Here is a 22,974-nt window from a genome sequence, read left to right as displayed (position 1 = left end):
AGGCCTAGTGTTCTATTCACTGTACTACCTAGCTGTCCTAAATATCTCTCTAAGGTTATGAATTGAAAATCAGTTGGCAATTTGAATTGGTAGAATGATTTTCCTCACTAGAAATTCCCCACATCTTCAAAATCATAGTCCTTGATTAAAAAAAAAATCTAAGTTTTCTATAATAGACAGAAAAATGAAACAGTACACAGGAATGAATTTCAAACAAAACAAAAAAAAAAAGAAAATGGACATTTAATGATATTGGGAACTCATGTGAAGGTATTATGAACCAGCATATCCCTGGAAGGTCAAAGCTTTTATTCTATAATTACTACATTCACATGCAAATAAAGAAAAGGAATTGATTTTTTTTTTTTTGGTAAAGTGAGTAATACAATTTTGAAAGTGTAAGAGGGTCCTTTGCATTATTCAAGTATAAAATTCTGTCCCAATATCTTTGGTATTTAGAAAATTAAAACATACCCACAATAGAAGTTTTTGGAAGTTCATTTATGTTATGCAAAATGTTGGTTGATGCTTCTTGGGAGGCAGAAAGATGAGCTTTCTGCTCAATTTATGAGGTAATGACTCATCACTTGAGTCAAATCAAGCACAATATACCTTTCAACTGTGGGCAATAAGAGAAAAGTGTACATGTATTTATAATAATCTTTTATACATTTTATAACCTTCATAGAAAATCGAACATCCTGGTATCTCAGCTTATATTTCCCATGCTTTAACATACATAAATGTCATATGCACTGTATGCTTATCTAAAGTGCTTTTAAAATCATTTTTTCTCATAAATATAATTCAACCAAATTCATCCTTCATTTTTTAAAACTTAAAACTAATAAGTAGGTTACAATATTTGGACTATACATATTCTGATCAAATGGCAAGAGTCATCCTCATGATGTCAAGGGAAATCAAAGAAGGATCCTGACATATTAGATGAACTCCCTCTGGCACATGGATAATAGTTGCCCAGAATGCGCTGGCAGGAATGGGTTGATTTTTTTTCTTGTTAGCATGAATGCCTAAATTGATGATGAAATCACAGATTCATTTGACTATGAGGATATATATATATATGTGTGTGTGTGTGTGTGTATGTATATGTATGTATGTATGCATGTATGTATGAAATGTCTTCTATACTTGTATATGCAGGTACGTATATATTTGCATATGATATACTTGTATAAGTATATTTAGCTCCATATAACATTTTCTTCACTAAAGACTTGCTCTTCCATCTAATTACAGTAGGGAAACATCTCAGTTACCGAAGGCTATACCATTAATTCAGGAACTACCAAGCTAGACAGACAGCATGTACAAGTACCCATCTACCTTAGCTCGGAGAAGCTCATTATCACAAGCTTGGTTGACAGAGGGTAATGATTTTCTTTAACTAAATTAACCCTTCAAAACTGCCTAACCTTAGGTGGAGTTAAAAACTGTTAGTAGACTAGTATTCACATGTAAATAATAGTTCTTTTGATAGTCTGAAATATATAACATGATAATGAGGGATCCATGAAAACTGTATCCCATATTTTAATATTACTTCAACTTATGCATGCTGAATATTATGTGGCTAATATTGTGACATATAATTTTAAAATATACAATATATTTAATTTAAAAACAAATACATAAATAACTTTTAAAGAAAAGTTTCATTGCTTAATAAGTAGATAGTATTTAAAGAGATCATTGATTTTTAGGAAGGATTATCTAAAAGAGGAATTTAACTATAAGTTAATCCTAATGATTAATAAAATTAATAAAACACAAGGACTTTTAATTTCTTATTGTACACATCAGAATTGTCCTTAGGAAGCCCTTAACAAAGAAAAAAAAATGATAAAAATAGAAATTAAGCAAACTCACCTTTAGAAGGGGATCTTTCTAGCTCAGAGTCCAGGTGAATGGGTGGAGCAATGTATGAAACTTGCCCATGATGTGCCTGCCCTGTGGACCCAAGAAGAAAAAACTTAATTTCTCTTGTTCAAATTTCTTGTCAGCAATAATATTTTAATCTTTCTTCCTTTTATCTTTTGTTCTACCACCAAATTAGTTCAGTTATCACATCATTAGAATTTTATTTTTGATAGACATTTCACCAAATGAACAGTATTTGAACTATAATCTTTGCTTTAGGTTCTTTTAGACTGTTCAGGGTACTCTATCCTAGAAATAGCCTGTGTCATTTTGGCTACTGAACAGCCATGTTTTACTTACAACATTTGGTACCATCCATTTAGTGGGTAAATTGTTTCAAAGGTTTCTCACAAAAAGCAGGTTGGTTAGTGAACAGGGTACTATGTCAGAAAGACTTGGGTTCAAGTCCTTTCTCTCTCCCAGTCATTTGCTCTGTGAATTGGAAGAATTACTTAATGGCTCTGAGCATCACACACATTTTTTTTTAAGTCTACAATTTGTGATCTGCCTCAAAAGCACAACCAGATCAATTAGTCAATCAATCAACAAGCATTTGGCTTCATGTAGAAGGTGGTACTTGAGAAGGAACCTTGAAGATAGTATTCTTAGAGGTAGAAACAAGGAGGAAGTGCATTCCAGGCATGGGGAAGAGCCAGTGCAAAAGACACAGGGACAGAAAGCAGAATCAAGTTTAGTCAGCAACCATTTATTGTTTACTAAGTGACAGGCACCATGCTGGGAATAGGATTGGAAGCAGAAAGTCCTAGCCTTCCAAGAATTTACACTTTAATGAGGGAAGACAAGTAATTTTATTCTAATGGGAGAAGAAAAGGAATTGCCATCTAATGGAGAGTGCCACATGTAAATAACAGAAACAGCCTGAGTTTGAAGGTTGGCTGGGTTGTAATGTTTGTGAGGACAGATGTGTAATAAGTTTGGAAACGAAGGAGGGCCAAGTTGTGAAGGATACGAAGGATGGTAATACTGGATAAGTAATTTGGAGCCACTGGATTTTGCTAGCTTGGAGAATAACTTGATCAGATACTTGAGATATTTTTATAACATGATGTGGAAAATAAAACAAAACACTTTATAAATAAGTACCAGTGGGTTCATTCTTTAGCCTTTACAGTTTGCTATGAGTTGGCTTTTTTTTTTTCTTTCTAGTGTGGACCAATGATTTTATTAACCTGGAGGCCTCTCTGATATGAAAACTCCCTACATAACTATCATCTCACTGTAACTTAGAAGAAAAGTCCTAAGTCCTAAGGCATAAAATTAATTGATTTGTCCAAAGTTACTTTTGTGCCAGAAATAGGATGGAATGTGTGTCTTTCTGCCTCTAAGACCTGCCCTCTATCCACACCTTTCATGTATTCATAGGCACAAATCCACTACTCTTTCCATACCAACACCTATGAGTTAAAGTTATTAGTATTTAGTTGATGGATGAAGTAATAGATTAAAAGTTCAGTAGCTTAGTATAAAAGCAACATAAGAAGCTCAGGACTTCTGAAGTTGTCCATTGTGGGCCAAGAGAAAACCAGAGTTATAAAACAAGAAAGCAGAAAAATTCATGATCATAACTTGATGAAAAGCAGCTATAATTTCATTCTATTGTTATAGAAAAAAGGTATATAATAGCTATTTTTGTTGTCATGTGCAATCTTTCAGATCTCTGTAGGTGGAAATACTTATGTTAACTGGCATTTGTAAAGTTTAGAATATCAAAAACCGAATTAAAATAAAAGAAATGAGAGCAGTCTTCAGTGTGATAGGGGGGAAAAACAGAGTGGGAGTACCGTATCTAAAATGTCCATGCTGTCACTATCATAAACTCATATAGTTTAATTTCTAAGTCATTTTCTAGAGTGTGAATGTTGCTTTTTCAAAGGGGTGTGGGGTGGACCACAACTTTTCTTTTCATAATGAAAATATGCAGTTATAATTCACAAATTTATAGGAACAATTCATAGGGTTATTAATCTCTTTTTCTAAACAAGGAAAGTTAATGATACATAGATTATGATAACAGCTAGAGTAACCTTCCTGATTCAAATAATATTCCACTTGTAATAAACTGTTGATTCCTCTTATGAGGCACATTCTAAATAATTAATATGGCTCCCTGTTGATAGTAGCTGCTGTTGCCCTAAGCATTTTTCTAGCTAGCAATGCAGATCATGAAGAGGGTCTAGTCTTCAGGGTTCCTCATAATGACATTTAAGAACATTATGCAGATACTACCCTGCTACCAGTAATATAAGGAATACTCAACTTCCAGGGAAATGAAACATTTAATTTGCTTGTTGTTAAGTGGAGATGTTATGTCTTTAATATTATAGAGAAAAACTACATCAGTTTATTTGTAATTATTAGATACTTTGATGTTTACCTCCTATGCCCTGGCTTCAATATAGTATTAATAACTAAAATGCTTTTAAAGTGCTCTATAAGAGGAATTTTCACTAAAATTTTAATCTGAGGTAATTAATAATTAACACCATCACAAATACACACACACACACACACACACACACACACACACAGACATGCCAGGCACTATACCAAGTGCTTTACAATTATTATCTTATTTGATTCTCATAATAACCTTCAGAGGTAAATGCTTTTATTATGCCCATTTTACAGATGAGGAAACTAAGGCATATAGCTAAGTGACTTGACCAGGATCACATAGCTAGTAATTATCCAAGGTTGGATTTGAACTCAGGTCTTCCTGACTTCAGGCCACCCCCTGCAATTAGAGATGACCTTCTGTAATTAAACCATCAGAATAAGCAGAAACTCTGGTAGATTTAATGACCACTGTACCAAGTGGCTAAGTTCAAATGGGATAGGCTTATCACCAGAAGGATTAAGATGTCTTTTAGACACTTAGAACACAATCTAGAATGTCATTCACACTTGGGCAGAAATAATTAGAAGAAGCAAAAGGTTCAAATAAATGGGAAGAAAAGTCAGCAGATAAGAAGAAAAGTGTAATTTAAAAAAAATATTGAATTCTGATCAACAAAATGATCAGCAATGATTCCAAAGGATTGATGATGAAGAATGCTACTCACCTCCTAACAGAAAGGTAAAGGACTAAATTATACAATATGGCACACACATTTTGGGATATGGTCAACATGATTATTTATTTCACTCGCTATACTTATTTGTTACAAGAGTTTTGTTTTTCTTTCTTTCTTTTTTCAAGGGAGGAGTGATGAGGGAAAAATAGATGCTTGATAATGAAGGGGATAAGTATTGGGAAGAGACTTAGAAAAGTGTAGTACCATGGAATCCAAGGGTAGAAATATCGAAGTCTCTGGTCAAATACTACAAATATAGTGACAAATACTACAAAGAGTTGAGAAGTCTGAATATTGAGGGAAGTCGCGTCAGTGCCTCCAAAAGGCACTGTCATTTCCTTAATCCTTTACATAGGTCCTACTTCCCACTTTTTTCTGGGACCACATCCAATTTTTCCATGTCCGTCTTAAGTTTTGGAACTCACAAACAATATGTATTTATTCAGCGCTGTGTGTCACAGAAGAACTGAACATTTTCTACAGTATATGCTTAATCATTTATGCATCTTGACATAGAAACAGGATTGCAGCCACTACATCTGCCCCAGATAGCAGCAGAGACAACATTCAAAGCACTGGTGCTTCTTTTCTGGAAGGATATTATTATAAAATCAGTGTCTCAAAAATAGAATGTGGTTAAAGGACAGAGGATGTTAAGGCTAACTTTTAAAGGAAACTCCACTAAAGGAGAAAACTGGAGAGGGAATTAAATCCCTTTTGAACAGTTGAGACTAAATGAAATAAAGTTCTTTATTTCAAAGACTTATCCCAGACCATCTATTTCAGATGCTACATATTTCACTAGCTAGCTATACTCACATCTGTCATCACCGTCCATCAAATGGAAAATGAGATAAATAAAATATGGAGATAAGTAAGGGGAGAAATAAAGAAGCTCATAGCTTCAAGTAAAAAGCATTTACTACAACCTAGTCCCTCCTGGTTTCTTTAGTTTCACCACCACCTTTCATCTCAATTTTTACTCATTTTCTGTAGAGTGCTATAAATAAGTAGAGTCGTCTATAACTCTCCAAAAAAGCTTTTATACTATTTTTTTGCTAGCTTTAAAATTTTCATCAGCTGATCATGATTATTTTCTCTCCAGAGATTCAGCCTTTTTTTTCCAAGAAAAATATAAAAAACTGTCATTTTTTTTTTTTTTTTTGCTTCTGGGCTGTTTAATAATGTTATCATTTTGCTCTTGCCACCCATACGAACCCTAGAAAGTGATAGCTCTCTGTCTCATGAAAATAATGATTCCATGTGAGAACTATAACGTGCTCATACCAAACTACATTTGAGAATATCATATAGGGTTTTGTATTATTAAGTATTTAAAATCACTACCAAAATAGATGGACATTAAAAAAAAAAAAGCAGTCCAATGTCTTTTTTGAAAAGTAACTCTCTGCTACTGATAAAATACCATAGGTCAAGATGTTTCTTTTGCTGATGGAAAATTGGGCATGCCTAGCATTATACAGTTTGTGTTTCCATCTTCAAATCCCATTCTGACTTAAACCATCTGGTGTTCCTGAAGTCTACTTTCAAGTAAAACTATAAACACCAATCAAAAGGAATCATCAAAGGAAGAGTGATAACATTGCCGATTTGGTTTCTGATCTTTTCATTCTGGCTTCTATTCCTTCTTTCATAGTGTTAGGTGTACTTGTTTCTAATAACGTAACTAAAATAAGAGAAAATATCAAAATAACTACATGCTTGACTTATACAGGATATAAAGCTAGTGATGATGAAGCAAAGGTGAGTGATGGGATTCTCTCTAGTGAAGATTATTTGGTAACAAAGAAGGAAGGCATGACAAGAGCGAGGCAAAATTATCCTTTACGGTTGCTCTTGTTTATGAAATATTCTGTAGAAAACAACTGTTAAGAAGAAGCAGAGAGGCTTAACTTTAAATTTCTCCATCTTCCAAATACTGTATTTATCAGATTTCTGAAAACTGAGTGCACATTTTCAGGTTATAATAAATTTCAGGGGCTCATTGGCATAACAAAGGAAAAGCTCTCAGGAAATAACATTGGTTACACACACACACACTCACACACACACACTCACACACACACACACACACACACACATAATTTGCTTCTTGAACAATTGACTTGCTGAGTGAAATTCAGTCTGTGGAGTCCTGGGAACACCGATATGAAAAATAATCAAAGTGCCCCCCAAACAACTATTGTTGCCAGTATTGTCCTCAGCCTAGCTATAGATCACTTCTTCCCTTGCTCTGCATTGGTTCTCCAGGCTCTTCAGCCTTATATGGATATTTTTTCCTTCCTACCCCACACTGCTTTTTAACAATTTTTTATGTCTTATTTTTCTCCATTAGAATATAATCTCCTTGAGGGCAGAGACAACCTTTTTCTTGTTTTGTTATATGTGTATTCTGAGCAATCAACACAATGCCTTGCACATAGTAAATAATAAATGTGGTTATAAGGGGATAAATTTTTCTTGGCCCAATGACTCACTGAACCATCAACTAATTCAAGTTAAATCAAGAAACATTTAAGTATTTACTATGTGCAAGATAAATAATAGTAGAGAGTATTTATAGAGAGATTTAAAGTTTTTCAAAGTGCTCTATATATGTCATGTCATTTGATCATCACAATGACATGTGATATAATTGCTATTATTATCCTCATTTTACAGTGGAGGAAACTGAGGTAGTTAAGGTCAATGATTTGCACAGCTTATCCCTGATTCTAAATCCAACACTCCTCCCATTGTACTACGCTCATAGCCAGGTTTCTGGTGATGAGTCTCATTGTCTTCTCTTTCTTTTTTTTTGATGAGGCAATTTGGGGTTAAGTGACTTGCCCAGAGTCACACAGCTGATGAGTGTTATGTATCTGAGGCCAGATTTGAATTTAGGTCCTCCTGACTCCAGAGCCAGTGCTCTATCCACTGCACCACTTAGCTACCCTCAATGAGTCTCTATAAATACACATAATAAATAAGAAAGATGTGGGGTAGAGATAGAAGGAGGTGAGAAAAGGTCTACATTACGTTTATATGGCATGTCACTGTTGACAAACTCCTTTCATATTTATTATGTCTTGTTCAAGAAGAGAAAATTTCTTATTTACCTTTTTTTTAATAGTTCATTTAAGTAATAATGAGTACTGGCTGAAGTAATTAAGGGTCACTAAAATTGTGAATCAAACTTGGAAAGTCAGTTGGATATTGCTCAGGCAATGTGCATTTATAAAGAAGACGGAATCCATTTCAGAACATAATTTGCCTCTTTTTGTACATTTTGGTGTCAAAATTACTAAAGTCATTGTTATCCATTTTTATCCATATTTGAGAAGTTCATAAATACCAAGAAGAATGACTCTTTAATAGAAGGAAAAGATCAGTGTGAAGTCAGAGCAGGTAGGACTAAGCATCCTGAGGAGGAAAAGTAGAACAAAAAAAAAAAAAAAGGAAAAAGTGAAATTAACTGTATAGAAATAACTTCATAAAAGGCCTCCAAATAATTATGCCAAGAATCATTTTATAGAATAAATGAAAGGATGTTGTCTGAATACATTTATGGAAATTAGAAGCTATAGTCACGAAAGAAAAAGATAATCAGTAATACATAAATCAATAGGCCTTTATTACAAAATACTTCATTCACACAGGTGAAGCTCATTTCGGGATTCATTAGTATACCCAGCAGAAAACAGAGAGGGAAAAGAAAAATTAACGAAAGGGGTTTTTTTTTGTTTGTTTTTAAATCCTGCTTAAAATAGGGGGCAGAGGATGATAGAGAAGGGAGGGATTGAAACTCAAATATTCATAAAACTCAGAAAAACATGGTACAGTAGAAAATTTGAATCCAGAACCTAGTTTCAAATCCCAACTGATATGCCTCTAGAAAGTCACCTGTGTGGCTCTAGAAAAATCACCTAACTTCTCTAGGCCTCAGTTTCTTCAACTGTAAAATGAAGGGAATTGGACTTGATAATCTCTAAGATCATTTCCTACTCTAAAGGAATGATCATATAGAACCTGGGCAAAACACATAACCTCTCAATGTCCAAGGAAACTCTTTTATATTGTAAGTTATGGACAAGTCATCCATCTGCATTAGTTTCAAAGGTATCTTCCAAATTTATAGTTCTTTACCCCAGTGAAATCACAGCTCTGGACCTCATTTATCATAAGCCTCATAAAGCTATGTTCTCTTTGATTCCCCTTATCAGGGATAAAAGAGACATGAGCATGATCAGATGTTCAATCTTACTTCTATAGCCTGGTTTTTGACCTCATCATTCAACTGAAACTTTGTTGTTCAGTCGTTTCAGTCATGTCTGACTCTTTATGACCCCATTTGGGGTTTTGTTGGCAAAGATACTAGGTGGTTTGCCCTTTCCTTCTCCAGCTCATTTTACAGATGAGGAAACTGAGGCAAACATGGTTCAGTGATTTGGCCAGGGTCACACAGCTAGTAAGTGTCTAAGGCTGGATTTTAATTCAAGTCTTCCTGACTCTAAGCCTGGTCTCTCTCTCCATTGCACCATCTAGCTGATCTAATGGAAACTTCTCTGTCTAAAATGACTAACCATCTTTTCATTGCTAAATCTAATATCCTTTTTTCAATCCTCATTTGCCTCCACCTCGCCACAGCCTCTGATACTGTCAATTATCTTCTTGATACTCTCTTCTCTCTAAGTTTTTGGGACTTTATTCTCCCCTGGTTCTTCTCGTACCTATTAAGCCTGCCCTCAGTCTCCTTTTCTAGACTTCCATCAAAGTCACACCGTCTAATCCTGGGTGTTCCATAGCACTTTGCCCTCCATACTATTTAACTTGGTAGTGTATATAAACTGTTCAGGAAGACTAGTGCCTCTGGTGTGAAAGTTTGCTGAGTCTTTTTCAGTGATGCTTTTTCACCCTTGGTATCCACCTTTTCACCCAGCTCTCACCTGTGGCCCCAAAAAGCTGAATCATGCTCAGTAGCCACACCCTGGTAAACCATCTTGGCAGATGGACTAAACCAGGGTGAGGGTAACCAACAAGCTTCAAACCCATTGGTGAGTTAGGCAAATGTCTACCCCAAGCACATGAAGACTTCCTCTGGTGGAATGAGTGGATGAGAACAATTTGTTTTAAAAGCCATGAAGGCAGCTGAAGCAGGCACTATAGAGCAATTGAAGCTTGGTCAGACATCAAGGATGCCAAGGTTATGTACTGCATCCAGGCCCATAGCCAGTCATCCTGACTTGTCCTGCCTGTGGACTTCAATGGCTCAGGAAGAAAATGAGGCTGATGACTCTGTGCACTTTTCCTCACTTAAATTAAATTCAAGAGCACGTCAAAACATCTCTGGTGATGTCATTGATTCTTTTTGAAAAGGAAGAACAGACAATGAAACAGTAACAACAATTTAACTTAGTGATCTCATCAGCTGTCATGGATTCAATTATTGTCTCTATGCTGATGATTCTTAAATTTGCTTATCCAGTCCCTATGTCTGGCCTCCAGACTTCCATCTTCAACAGCTCTTGGACATATTGCATTAGATGTTTTGTAGACATTTTAAATTCAACATGTTTGATACTAAATTCATTATTTCTCCCCTACCAAACCCTTCCCTATTATAGTTTATGGTACCACCATCCCCTCAGTAACTCAGGTTTGCAGCCTAAATGTCATCCTTGACTCCTCATGCTCACTCCCCATATCTATCCATTTGCCAAGTCCTGAACTTTCCTTTGTAACATCTTTTATATCCCCTTCTCTTCCCTAACATCACCTTGGTGCAGACCTCATCACCTCCTGGTTGGACTAATACAAAAGGTTGCTAGTTTATCTCTCTACCTCAAGTCTCCCTCTACTTCAATCTATCCTCCACTCAGTTCTCCAATTAATCTTTCTTAAGTCTAGGTTTGAACATATCACTCCTAGTCCCTTACTCAACAAATTCTAATAACGAACATAATAATGTTCAGGATCAAATATAAAAGCATCTGAGTTAAAAAACCTTTATAAACTAGCCTTTTTGAAGTTCTAGTCTTCTTAAACTTTATTCCCCTCCATGTACTTTGTTATCCAATCCTCTCATCAAATGAGATCTTCATAATGTGTTTAGCATAATGTCTGGTACATAGTACGCACTCAATAAATATTTCTGTTTTCCATCTCCTCTGCATTACTGCTCCTCCGCACAAGACATTCCATCCTCCAACTCTGGGCATTTTTAGTGGCTGTCCCCCATGCCTAGAATTCTTTCCCTCCTCATCCCTACCTCCTGTCCTCCTTGGCTTCCTTAAAAGTTTCAGCTAAAGTTCCACCTTCTACTAGAAGCCTTTCCCAGTCCTCCTTAATCTTAGAACTTTTCCTTTGAGCTTATCTCCAATATATCATGTATATATATATATATATATATATATATATATATATACACACACACACACACACATATATATATACACATATACACACACATATGATATATTTGTATCTTGTCTGTATTTTTATTGCCTGTATACACATATATTGTCTGTGTATACATATATTTGTCTGTATATACATATCTTGTCTGTATATATGTATATATAAATATATTTATAGCTTGTTTGTATATCTATTACTTAGTTGTTTTCATGTTGTCTCTTTCAGGACTGTGAGTCCTTTAGAGCAGGAAATGTGGTTTTTGTTGTTGTTGTTTTTGGTCTTTCTTTGTAACTCCAGTGCTTGGCACAGTGCCTGGAACATAGCAGACACTTAATAGATGTTTTTTTGATTGATTTTTCTGCTTCTCTTGAGTTTTTACAATTCAGTTACATTGTATTTGCAGTAATCCAATGAAAAGCCATTCATTATAGAGCTTCTATAATTATCACATTTACACAACATACTTATAAAGATAGATGTTTCTAAACAGACAACTGCTTGGAATTATATAATAGGTGACATTTCTATAGTGCCATTTAGCCAAGGCAGTATCTCACCACTTGCTTCCTTTTGCTGGACTCCTCCTTGCCACCTGGACCAAGACAATCCTGCAGCCTAGAGATGTACACTTCCTAGGCTTTCCTAAATCCACTCATCTTTGTTCCTTCTAACCCAGGGCCCAACCCAGTTGATTTCTGAATGAGGATGTGCAAAATAACCCACATAGCCTGCTTTATCTCATGGATGGCCATAGACAACAGACCATGCTTCAGAGTAATAACTGATCTGATCACCCATAGGTTATCTCAGCATCTCCCTCCTTCAGTAGGTTCCCATTTCTGCCTTTCCTTTCTTCCCCATTCCTCTTTGAAGAAAAAAAAATATCCCTTGTTGGAATGTAAACTTAATGAGGTCAGGATTGTTTCTTTTTACATCTTTATATCTTCAGTAATAATAAATGCTTTTTCATTCATGCTTTAAGATTTATGACTAAAGTACTTAAAATACAATCTCAGTTTGTACCTACACTAGCCCTATCATATAGAAATTATTGATTTTCTTATCTTCATTTTACAGATGTAGGAACTAGACTAGACAGATTGGTCTACTTGTCTCACTCTTAGTAAGCATTACAGATGATATTTGAGGGCGGGTTTCTCTTGACTTATGGGCAGCTAGGTGTCTCAGTGAATAGAGAGCTAGGCCAGGAGTCAGGAACTCATCTTCCCAAGTTCAAATTTGGCCACAGACACTTACTAGCTATATGACCCTGGTCAAGCCACTAAACCTTGTTTGCCTTAGTTTCCTCATCTACAAAATGAGCAAGAGAAGGAAATGGCAAATCACTCTAGTATTTTTGCCCCCAAAACCCTAAATGAGGTTACGAAGAGTCAGACATAACTGAAAAACAATTGAACAACCGCTTTCTTGATTTCAGGTCCAGTACTCTTCTACTTACACTATGTTGCTATTTTTATTTTATGGTTGTGTATATTTATTTAAATTCTGTAATTATATTTACTTGTGATAGAGGAAGGATGTTTATACAAGTTTAAGAGAACAGGAGGCTTCTTAAGTCCATGAGGTTGGAGACAGAAAAGAAGATCACAAAAGAAGGAATGGGAATTCAGAATTCTATTAGCCTTGGAAAACAGCAAGGCTTTGCTCAGTAAAATTTTCTGATTGGAAAATCCATGTAGTAAATTGGCCCAGTAAAGATCAAAGCACAGCAGAGAATAGATACATAGTTGTTTATATATGTGACAAGTACTCAAAGAGATGAGAGTGCCAGATCATCTTGTCTTCTGAGGAACCTGTATGTGGGCCAAGAAACAACAGTTAGAATTGAACATGGAACAACAGATTGGTTTAAGATTGGGAAAGGAGTATGACAAGTCTATATAGTGTCACCTTATTTATTTAGCTTATATGCAGAGTACATCATGTGAAATGCCAGGCTGGATGAGTCAAGAGCCAGAATTAAGGTTGCTGGGAGAAATATCAACAGTCTCAGATATACAGATGATACCACTCTGATGGCAGAAAGTGAGGAGGAATTAAGAAGCCTCTTGATGAGGGTGAAAGAGGAAAGCGTAAAAGTTGGCTTGAAGCTTAATATATTCAAAAAAAAAACACCACAAATCAACAATCCTAAGATTTTGGCAACTGGTCCTATCACTTTCCTGGCAAATAGAGGGAGAAGAAATGGAAGCAGTGTCAGATTTTATATTCTTGGGCTCAAAGATCACTGCATATGGCAACTGAGGCCATGAAATTAGGAGATACTTGATACTTGGAAGGAAAGCTATGACAAATCTGGACAGCATAATAAAAATCAGGGACATCTGCTTGCTGACATGCTGACAAAGGTCCATAAAGCCAAAGCTATGTTTTTTCCCAGTGGCTATGTATGACTGTGAGAGGATGATTATGTAAGTTAAACTGCATTCTGCAGAATCAACACTTTCGAATTGTGGTGCTGGAGAAGACTTTTGAGAGTCCATCGGACAGCAAGGACATCAAATCAGTCAATACTTAAAGATACTTAATTTATACTTAATTAAATTACTTAATTCAGGCTATTCACTAGAAGGTGAAATACTGAAGCTGAAGTTTAAATACTTCAGCCACATAATGAGAAGATGGGACTCATTGGAAAAGACCCTGACGTTGGAAAAAAAAATTGAAGGCAAAAAGAAAAGGGGATGGCAGAGGATGAGATGGCTAGATAGTGTCATGGAAACAAGGAAGATGAACTTGGACAGACTTTAAGAGATAGGGGAGGATAGAAGGGTTTGGGGTGCTATGGTCCGTGGGGTCATGATGAGGCAGACATGACAACACAACAAAAAGGTTATATAAATATGTATCTTGAAGAAATTGTTGCCACTTCTCCATTGCACTACATCTAGATGACGTGTCCAATGTGTAATTACCCAAAGAAAACGTAAGCAGAACTTTGCCATGGAATAAGTAGAGTCAACTATTTGAGACTCAGAAATTCTCTAGTCCTGATGACCTAAATTCTGCCTGAATCATTCCCATCGTGATTTTGCTTACAATGACAACATTAGTAGTACAGAAATGTTAACAACTCAATTTGTCTTTTCTAGTGGTATATTAATCAACAATTACCCATATATATGTGCATATACACACACATACATATATACACATATACATATGCACACATATGGGTATGTATGTAGTACTATTGAGAAGTACAAGAATTAAATGTAACATGGGTTCTCTTTCACCAATTTTTTAATTGTCTCGCTCCACCAAAGAGTAAAAGTGTGCATGTTCTTGAATCATATTTCTATTTAAAATTCAAATCACATATCAAAATCTAGCAGAAAAAAGAATGTACCAATTACTTAAATTATAGTCCAGAGTTTAAATACCACGAATGAGGAAAATCTTGCATGTTTTACGCTCATTGATTTCCTCTTCTGTGGACATTTATATTACACTTTAAATTAAAGTTTTATCATTGGGATTTCATACACATACAAAAATGCATACAGCATATAGCAAAATTTTATTAGCAAGGCATACAATGGTTATTCTGAAACTACTTTTAGTCAACTTAAACTGGTTTTGAACACTTGTTACATTTTTTTTCTACATAAGACGAAGCAACTGGGCACGCTATTATATCTATGATCTGTCTTCAGAGAAAAATAGCAAGGGAATACATTAAGGAATGGGAAGCATTGACTTAGATCAAATCAGATTATAAACAAGTGTAGGCACCATGCTTTGTATATCTTATATACTGTCTTCTATACATTGTATACAGTAGCAAATTATACATGTTGAATATATACTTGATAAATGAATGAATGTTAATACACAGAACTAGGAGACACAACGGAAATAACGTTGGACTTGGAGTTAAGAAGACCTGAGTTTGAGTTCTGCCTCAGACACTTACTAGCAGTGGGACTATGGGTAAGTCATTTAACCATTCTACCTCAGTTTCCTCATCTGTAAACTGGAAATAATAACAGCATCTACCACCAAATATTACTGCAAGAATCAAATGAGATAACACATATAAAACACTTTCTAAAGCTTAAGGTGCTATATAAATGCTAGGTCTTGTGAAGAGGTTGACAAATATTACTAAAAAAGCAAAAGAAAAAGCTTCATCTTAGTATTTAAAATCCTAACAAATTCAGCAACATAGTAGAAAAAATTGTCCTGTAACATTTATAACTCTATTAATATGATAATGAAAAAATATTGGTAAAATTGGGGAGTTCTATGAATTCTTTGATATGATTATAAAATGAAAGTTCTCAATTGATTTGAGACAATCTTCCAGTTGTGAGTTACATACTGCTTTTTGATGGGCAGCATGTAGTCCAGTAGAATATAGGATAATATATATTTTAGCTTGGTTTGACAATATTCTCACTTTTTTATTATATATAATTGTATAATTAAACTGGAGTTACACAATGATTGTAGTGATTGTCCACTATAATCCTACTTCAGTGTTTATGGTATGAGTTCTTTATATCTTTTTTTTTTTTGTCAGGGACCCGTTCAGTGGTCTGGGGAAGCCTATGTACCCCTTCTCAGAATAATGTTTTTATATCTATCTATCTTTATAATACACACAAACATATATGCATATATACATACATACACATATATACATATATGATATGATTATAAAGGAAACCAATTATATTGAAATTCTGTCATCACATATTAAAAAAAAAAGTTCATGGATCCCAGCTTATAAAATTGTGCCATATGGTATTGAAGAAACTCTAGCTAGGTCCTAGAGTTATGGTAGCATTATGTCAGATCTACATTGTCAGCTATGCTGGTTTCAATATGGGCCTGCTGAACAATAATGTCTTTTTCTGAAAGCCAGCCCAGCTAAGATCAGAGCAGTTCAGCTCAGCTGGTTGACCATTAGGTGACTAATTAAAAAATTTTTTTTTGATGAAGCATCTCCTAAATACCATGGAGGGTGTTATAATCTCTATCATCCATACAGATGAAAATCCAGATCATTGAATAAGTTTTAAAGTAAATATTAACTTGTGATATAGTTGTAACTTAATAATGCTTTATATTGAATTGTTGCTTTGCAATTTAGTAAGCTTTCATATATGGTATCTCATTTGAACATAGCAACAACATGATGAGTCAAGTATTGGGGTATTGTGGTACAGTGGAAAGAACACTGGTTCTGGAGTCAAAGGACTCGGGTTCAAATCCTGCCTAACACTACCTGTATAATCTTGGGTAAGTCATTTAACTCAATTTCCTGATTTGTAATTCAGAGCAAATGAATAACTATAGTATATAGTTCACAGGGTTATTGTGAGGTTCACATGATATAATGAATGTATTTTATTAAGTTTCATAACTAGGACAACTTTTGATCCCAAGTCTAGTGTTCTTTCCACAAATGTTATTCATTCCTAAAGTTTCCTGTATTTAATGAAGTAGAGAAGGGAAGGGTTGTGTACTGGGTAAGGAATTCTCTTTTCTCTCTCTCTCTCTCTCTCTCTCTCTCTCTCTCTCTCTCTCTCTCTGTCTCTCTCTGTCTCTCTCTGTCTCTCTCTCTCTCTCTCTCTCCCTCTCCCCTCCCTCCCCCTGTCTCTCTCTTTCTGTTTCATACACACACACACACACACACACACACACACACACACACACACCCCCCAAACACCATCCCATATCATAAACTCTAGGCCCGAATAATGTCTTTTATGGAAAAAAAGGTGCTTATATATTGGATTGCTTTATGGAACATTTTTTTCAATTTAAATATTGGAAAAAAAAGATTAGCTTCAGGAATGGAAAGAGATTAAATAGTTCAACTTAGAACTGCTGCCCTAACCTGAGGAACCAAACAACAGACTGAATGGTTTTTGACTCATCTCCTTCCCTCTCCTTCATCTTTCACATTCAAATTACTTATGCAGTCCTGTTGAGTCCATCTCTATAGCATTTCTTGCATCTTTCATCTTTCCCTTCCTCTTTACTCCCATGGATGCCAGTCTATTTCAGGCATTCATTACCATCAGCCTGATATATTGCAATATTCTTCTTACAGGTCAGTTAGTCAACAAATATTTATTAAGGTCTTAATATGTACCAGGCACTATGCTAAGTGCTGGGGATATGAAAAGAAGCCAAAGACAATCCCTGCCCTGAAGGAACTCACAATCTAATAGGGTAAATAACAAACAAATGTGTACAAACAAGCTATGTATATGGGAGACGGAAGGTACTAGAATTAAGAGTGTATGAAAAAATCTTTCTGTAGAAAGTGGGATTTGAGGTGAGACAAGGGAAGCCAGGAGGCGAAGATGAAGAATGAGATCGTTCCAGACAAGGAGGTTAGAGGAAAAGTCCAGAGTGAAGAGATGAATGTCTTATTTGTGAAACAACAAGGAAGCCTGTGTCACTGGATCAAAGAGTACATGGCAGGGAGTAAGGTGAATAAAATTAGGAAGGTGGGGGAGAAGGGCCTCAGTTTTGAAGGTCTTTGAAGGCCAAAAATAAAATAAAATAAAAAATAAAAGATTTTGTATTTGATGATGGAGGAGATAGAAAGCCACAGTTAGTCCCAGAATAGGTCCACTTCTAAAGTCTTCTCAATGGCTCCTAAATCAGTTTACTTTAGGAAAACAAACACTAAGACAACATTTGTACATATACATATATACACACACACACACACACACACACACACACACACACATATGTATATATTTAACATGCACACATACATTACAAAGTGCACTCAAGCCTGATATGATGTGAACATGGATCTTATCATATTCTGAAGTTAATAAGGGAATACTATGAATACATTTTCCACAGTTCCACTTTTCATAAAAATGTTCTTTACATGTCATAATACATGCAGGCTTGCAAGATAATAAGGAATTAAGGGAGAGTTTTAAATTGTAGTTAAAAAACCCACCATTCTCATTAAGAAAAGGTGAGAGGAAATGTTTAATTTTTTTTTTCTAATTAGGTCAGCACACCTCACTTCTTTTAATCCATCCTTTTGATCTTCCTGAGGTTCACTCAGCTAGACACCCCAGCAATCTGTGACAGCCTCTTCGTGAGCTGGCTATGCTGGACTGGCTGAAAGATAACAGAGTCAGAAAATTTTGCCACTAAATGATAGGATGCCAAAGTCTGCAAGAAGTGATCAGAATGATCAAGCACGTTAACAGCATTTTGACATGAGAGAAATAGATGAATTGGAGGTTTTCCCAGGAATGAAAAATGTTGAACTGGGCCACCTCATTCATTTCACTTTAAATATGCCTTGGAGTAAAGGATGTGACTGCCTGCAGAGAAATTTTGACAACTCCCCTCTGTGTACTAAAATGCTGTCAGCTCAAAAAGGTGAGGCATTTCAGCAAATTGTTCATTTTCTGACAGATTCCTGTACTACTTTCATACTGAAATCTTAATCAAAGGCATTTTTAAAAAGTCAAAATTTAATCTGGGATCTAAGGAATCACAAAGGCATCAAAAGCTTAATTTAGAAATGTTGGGCATCTGTACCGAACCTATCAACTATAAGTGAAGATCAAAACAACTACATATGCAAGTTATGAATTTAAAGTAAATACAGAAAGAATCTATGATTTCATCAGTCAGGAAAACAAGCTTGGGGAACTCCTTGCATAGAAATACTCTCTACCAAGCAAATCTCAGTTCATCTGTCCCTTAATGGATAAGTCCTATGGAGGTGGAAACATAGCTAGTAAACCCAGCACTTTATCCACTAAGCCACGCAGTCTTCTTTTTAAAAGAAGTAATCAAGTCAAGAAGCTTTATTAAGTGCTTACAATTTGTCAAGTGCTGCACTAAGCTGTGAGCCTACTAATATAAGCAAAAAGACAATCCTTATCCTGAAGAAGCTTATATTCTAATAGTGGAAGACAACACATAAGAGGTAGAAAGTGGGGAGGATACCTGTGAAGAGATATGTTGGTCTACCCATAAGGGTCCTTTTAAGAAACGGAAATTGATTTTCAGTTTTAGAAACTGAATTTCAGTTTCTGAAAAAACTAAACCAAAAAAACAAAACAAAACACAACAGGTAAACTTTGTTAGGTTTTGTGTGTCATCTCAGTGCCTTTGAGGGAAGAGTTTACTTCGTAGCTTCATATTTACAGGTCTTAAATTCTGTGATTCTATGAGTGTGTTAATTTCCCAATTTGCAAACTGAGTAAGTTGGCCTTGATAACCTCTAGGGAACTTCTCAGCTACAAATCTATGAACTTATAGTCCTCCCAACTTGTGGCTTACAAATGGTTTTGAGTTTTTGAAGGCTAGGCCAGCAAAGCACAAGTCCTGGCAGTTCTCTCCAAACTTGGAACCATTCAAGTATAGGCCCAACATTAAGACTACATGAATATCATCTGGAGACCTGACTCATAAGTTTGGAGAAGTTCATCTACAGGGTAATGGATTTCTATGTCACTGTAACTATCAACGTCCCTCTACCAAAATATAAGTGCATTATGATTTGCCTTGATGGAGAGAGTATCCATAATTACAGAATTACTCATAAAATCATGTAAGTCAAATGAAGCCAATATATGTGTCTAATTCTTCACTGAGGAAGAGGTAAGTATAAAAAGAAAGACTAATGTGCCTGAAAAAAGGTGTACTATGCCCAGAGTAGAAGACAAAATAGGGTATAAGATGCTTTTGTAAGTATCATTTTCATCCCTGAACACACAGACATTTAACTTTATAGATTCTTAAACAGACACAGTGTGATAAAACTACACAACAATATGGCCGAAGTTCATGAGCATTCTAAGAACCAAATAATGATAATAAATTAAAGAGGCACAGTGAAGTGGAAATAGTGATGGTTGGAAAAGAATCAGGAGAGATCTGGATTTGAATCTAGGCTTTAATCTATACTGATTGCGTGACCCACATATAAGTAATAATTATTCTGACTTCAATTTTCTGTCCTGTAAAAAATGGATATTAAAGAGATTAAATGATTTGCCCAAGACCACATAGTTCATCATTGTGTGAGCTAAGCTTCAAATGAAAGTCCATTATCTTTAAAATGAGGATAACAAGTAATACATAAACAAAATAAGGATAATAATATTTGTGTTTTGTCCCTGGTGATATTATCATGACAAGGTATGTTACAAACCTCACACTATGATTTGAAGGTGGGTTGTTATTTAGTACTTATGTTACTAGGTCACTAGTATCAATATATAACATAATACTTGGCTTTGAGTTATGTGTACCAGAGATTTTTGTGCCACACAAGGAAAGTTTTAATAAAATTTAGAGTTGTGAAGTAAAAAAAAAAAAGCAGATGTTAGCATCAATTGTGCCATCACAAAGGGTTGTTGTGGGGATCAGATGTAACAATTCTAGATGTTGTAATAAATTAATAATAGCTAAAATTTTGTTGTACGTGTGAGTTGCAAAATGATTTGTATATACTATAATTCGAATCTCATCATAGACCTATAAAATTGAAAGTGTAAGTATTATCTCCATTTTATAGGAGAGGGAAATGGAAGTTTGGAGAAATAAAGTAATTTGACCACAGTTACACAGCAAGTGACAGATTTGGATTCCATTTCAGGTCTGCCGACTCTAAAAGTAGCTCTTTTCTTACTATATCAATCTGACTTTTCATCCCCAGACTTTGCATTAAGTAGAAAGTTAAAATGTTCCATATACAATCTAAGAATTTAAATATGTAACTTAAAAGTTTTAATTCTTTTTTTGGGGAAAAAATAAAACTTTTCCCTTAAGAATAAAGATTCTAGAGACTAAGATATTTTAGACAATTTTCTGAAATAATCACTGAATATATAGATGTAGCCAGGTTTTCTCTCTTTTTTTTCAAACTGCAAAATTTATGTTCTGAAAATGAGGAAAACAACCAAAGTTATTTTTTTAAAAAATATTTATTTTTGGTCCCCTGCTTCTGGGAGCCAAGATGGAAGAGTAAGAAGTAAGTTGCTCTCACCCTCCCTCATTGACCTCTGAAAGCCCTGAAAATATTGACCCAGGAAGTAGAAAGGGTAAAGGGAAAACAAAAGGGAGGGAGCTAATAGAATGGAGGGCAGACTGAGGGAGATGGTAGTTGAAACCAAAACTCTATTGAGGATGGAAAGGGAAAAAAGAGAGAAAAAAGCATAAAAGGGGAGGGGGAATAGTATGGAGAGGAAGACAGAGATAGTAATCATAACTGTGAATGTGAATGGGATGACCTCTCCCATAAAATGGAAACAGCCGAGTGGATTAAGACTCATAAACCTACAATATGTTGTTCACAGGAAACACAGTTGATTCAGAGGGATACACACTGAGTAAAGGTAAAAGGCTGGAGCAGAATATATTATGCTTCAGCTGAAGCAAAAAAAAAAAAAAAAAGCAGGGGTAGCAATCCTGATCTTAGACAAAGTAAAAGCAAAAATAGTTCTAATTAAAAGAGATAAGGAAGGAAACTACATACTGCTAAAAGATACCATAGATAATGAAGAAATATCATTGCTAAATATATATGCATCAAATGGTATAGCATCCAGATTCTTAGAGGAGAAGTTTAGGGAGTTATAGGAAGAAACAGACAGCAAAAATATACTAGTGAAGGACCTCAACCTCCCCCTCCCTGAACTAGATAAATAGAACCACAAAATAAATAAGAAAAAATTTAAGGAGATCTATAGAATTTTAGAAAAGTTAAATATGGTTGACCTCTGGAGAAAACTGAATGTGGACAGAAAAGAATATACCTTTTTCTCAGCAGTATATGGCACCTACACAAAAACTGATCATGTATTAGGGCATAAAATCTCACAATCCAATGTAGAAAGGCAGAAATATTAAATGCATCTTTTTAAGATCATGATGCAATAAAAATTACATGTAATAAAGGGCCATGGAAAGATAGACTAAAAATTAATTGGAAGCTAAATAATCTAATCCTAAAGAATGAGTGAGTCAAAAAACATCATAGAAACAATCAATAACTTCATCCAAGGGAATGACAATAATGAGTCAATGTAACAAAACTTATGGGATGCAGCGAAAGTGGTACCTAGGGGAAATTTTATATCTCTAAATGCTTATGTGAATAAAATAGAGAAAGAAGAAATCAATGAATTGGGTATGCAACTAAAAAAGCTAGAAAAAGAACATATTGATAATCCCCAATTAAATACCAAATTAGAAATTCTGAAAACCAAAGGAGAGATTAATAAAATTGAAATTAAGTAAACTGTTGAACCAATAAATAAAACTAAGAGCTGGTTTTATGAAAAAAAAATAGATAAACCATTGGTTAATTTGATTTAAAAAAAGAAAGAAGAAAACCAAGTTATCAGTATCAAAAATGAAAAGAGTGAGTTCACCACCAATTAAGAGGAAATCAAAACAATAATTAGGAACTATTTTGCCCAACTATATGCCAACAAATTTGACAATCTTAATGAAATGGATAAATATTTACAAAAATATAAACTGT

The 22,974-nt window shown here is 35.0% G+C and overlaps 1 protein-coding gene across 4 annotated transcripts in view; it reads right to left on the bottom strand.

The window, feature by feature from the left end:
• Positions 1 to 22,974, bottom strand: part of ADGRL3 (adhesion G protein-coupled receptor L3) — a 601,096-nt gene that overhangs the window by 282,533 nt on the left and 295,589 nt on the right. For all 4 annotated transcript variants that reach the window (XM_027836482.1, XM_027836484.1, XM_027836486.1 and 1 more), the window contains one exon: positions 1,894 to 1,974. In XM_027836482.1, coding sequence (XP_027692283.1) covers positions 1,894 to 1,974 — 81 coding nt within the window. The remainder of the gene's footprint in view (positions 1 to 1,893; positions 1,975 to 22,974) is intronic.

The sequence above is a fragment of the Vombatus ursinus genome, unplaced genomic scaffold (assembly GCF_900497805.2).
Source record: "Vombatus ursinus unplaced genomic scaffold, bare-nosed wombat genome assembly UNPS02014818.1, whole genome shotgun sequence".
NCBI lineage: Eukaryota > Metazoa > Chordata > Mammalia > Diprotodontia > Vombatidae > Vombatus > Vombatus ursinus.
The sequence above is the reverse complement of the archived record's forward strand: the minus strand, read 5'-3'. Positions and strand labels throughout refer to the sequence as shown.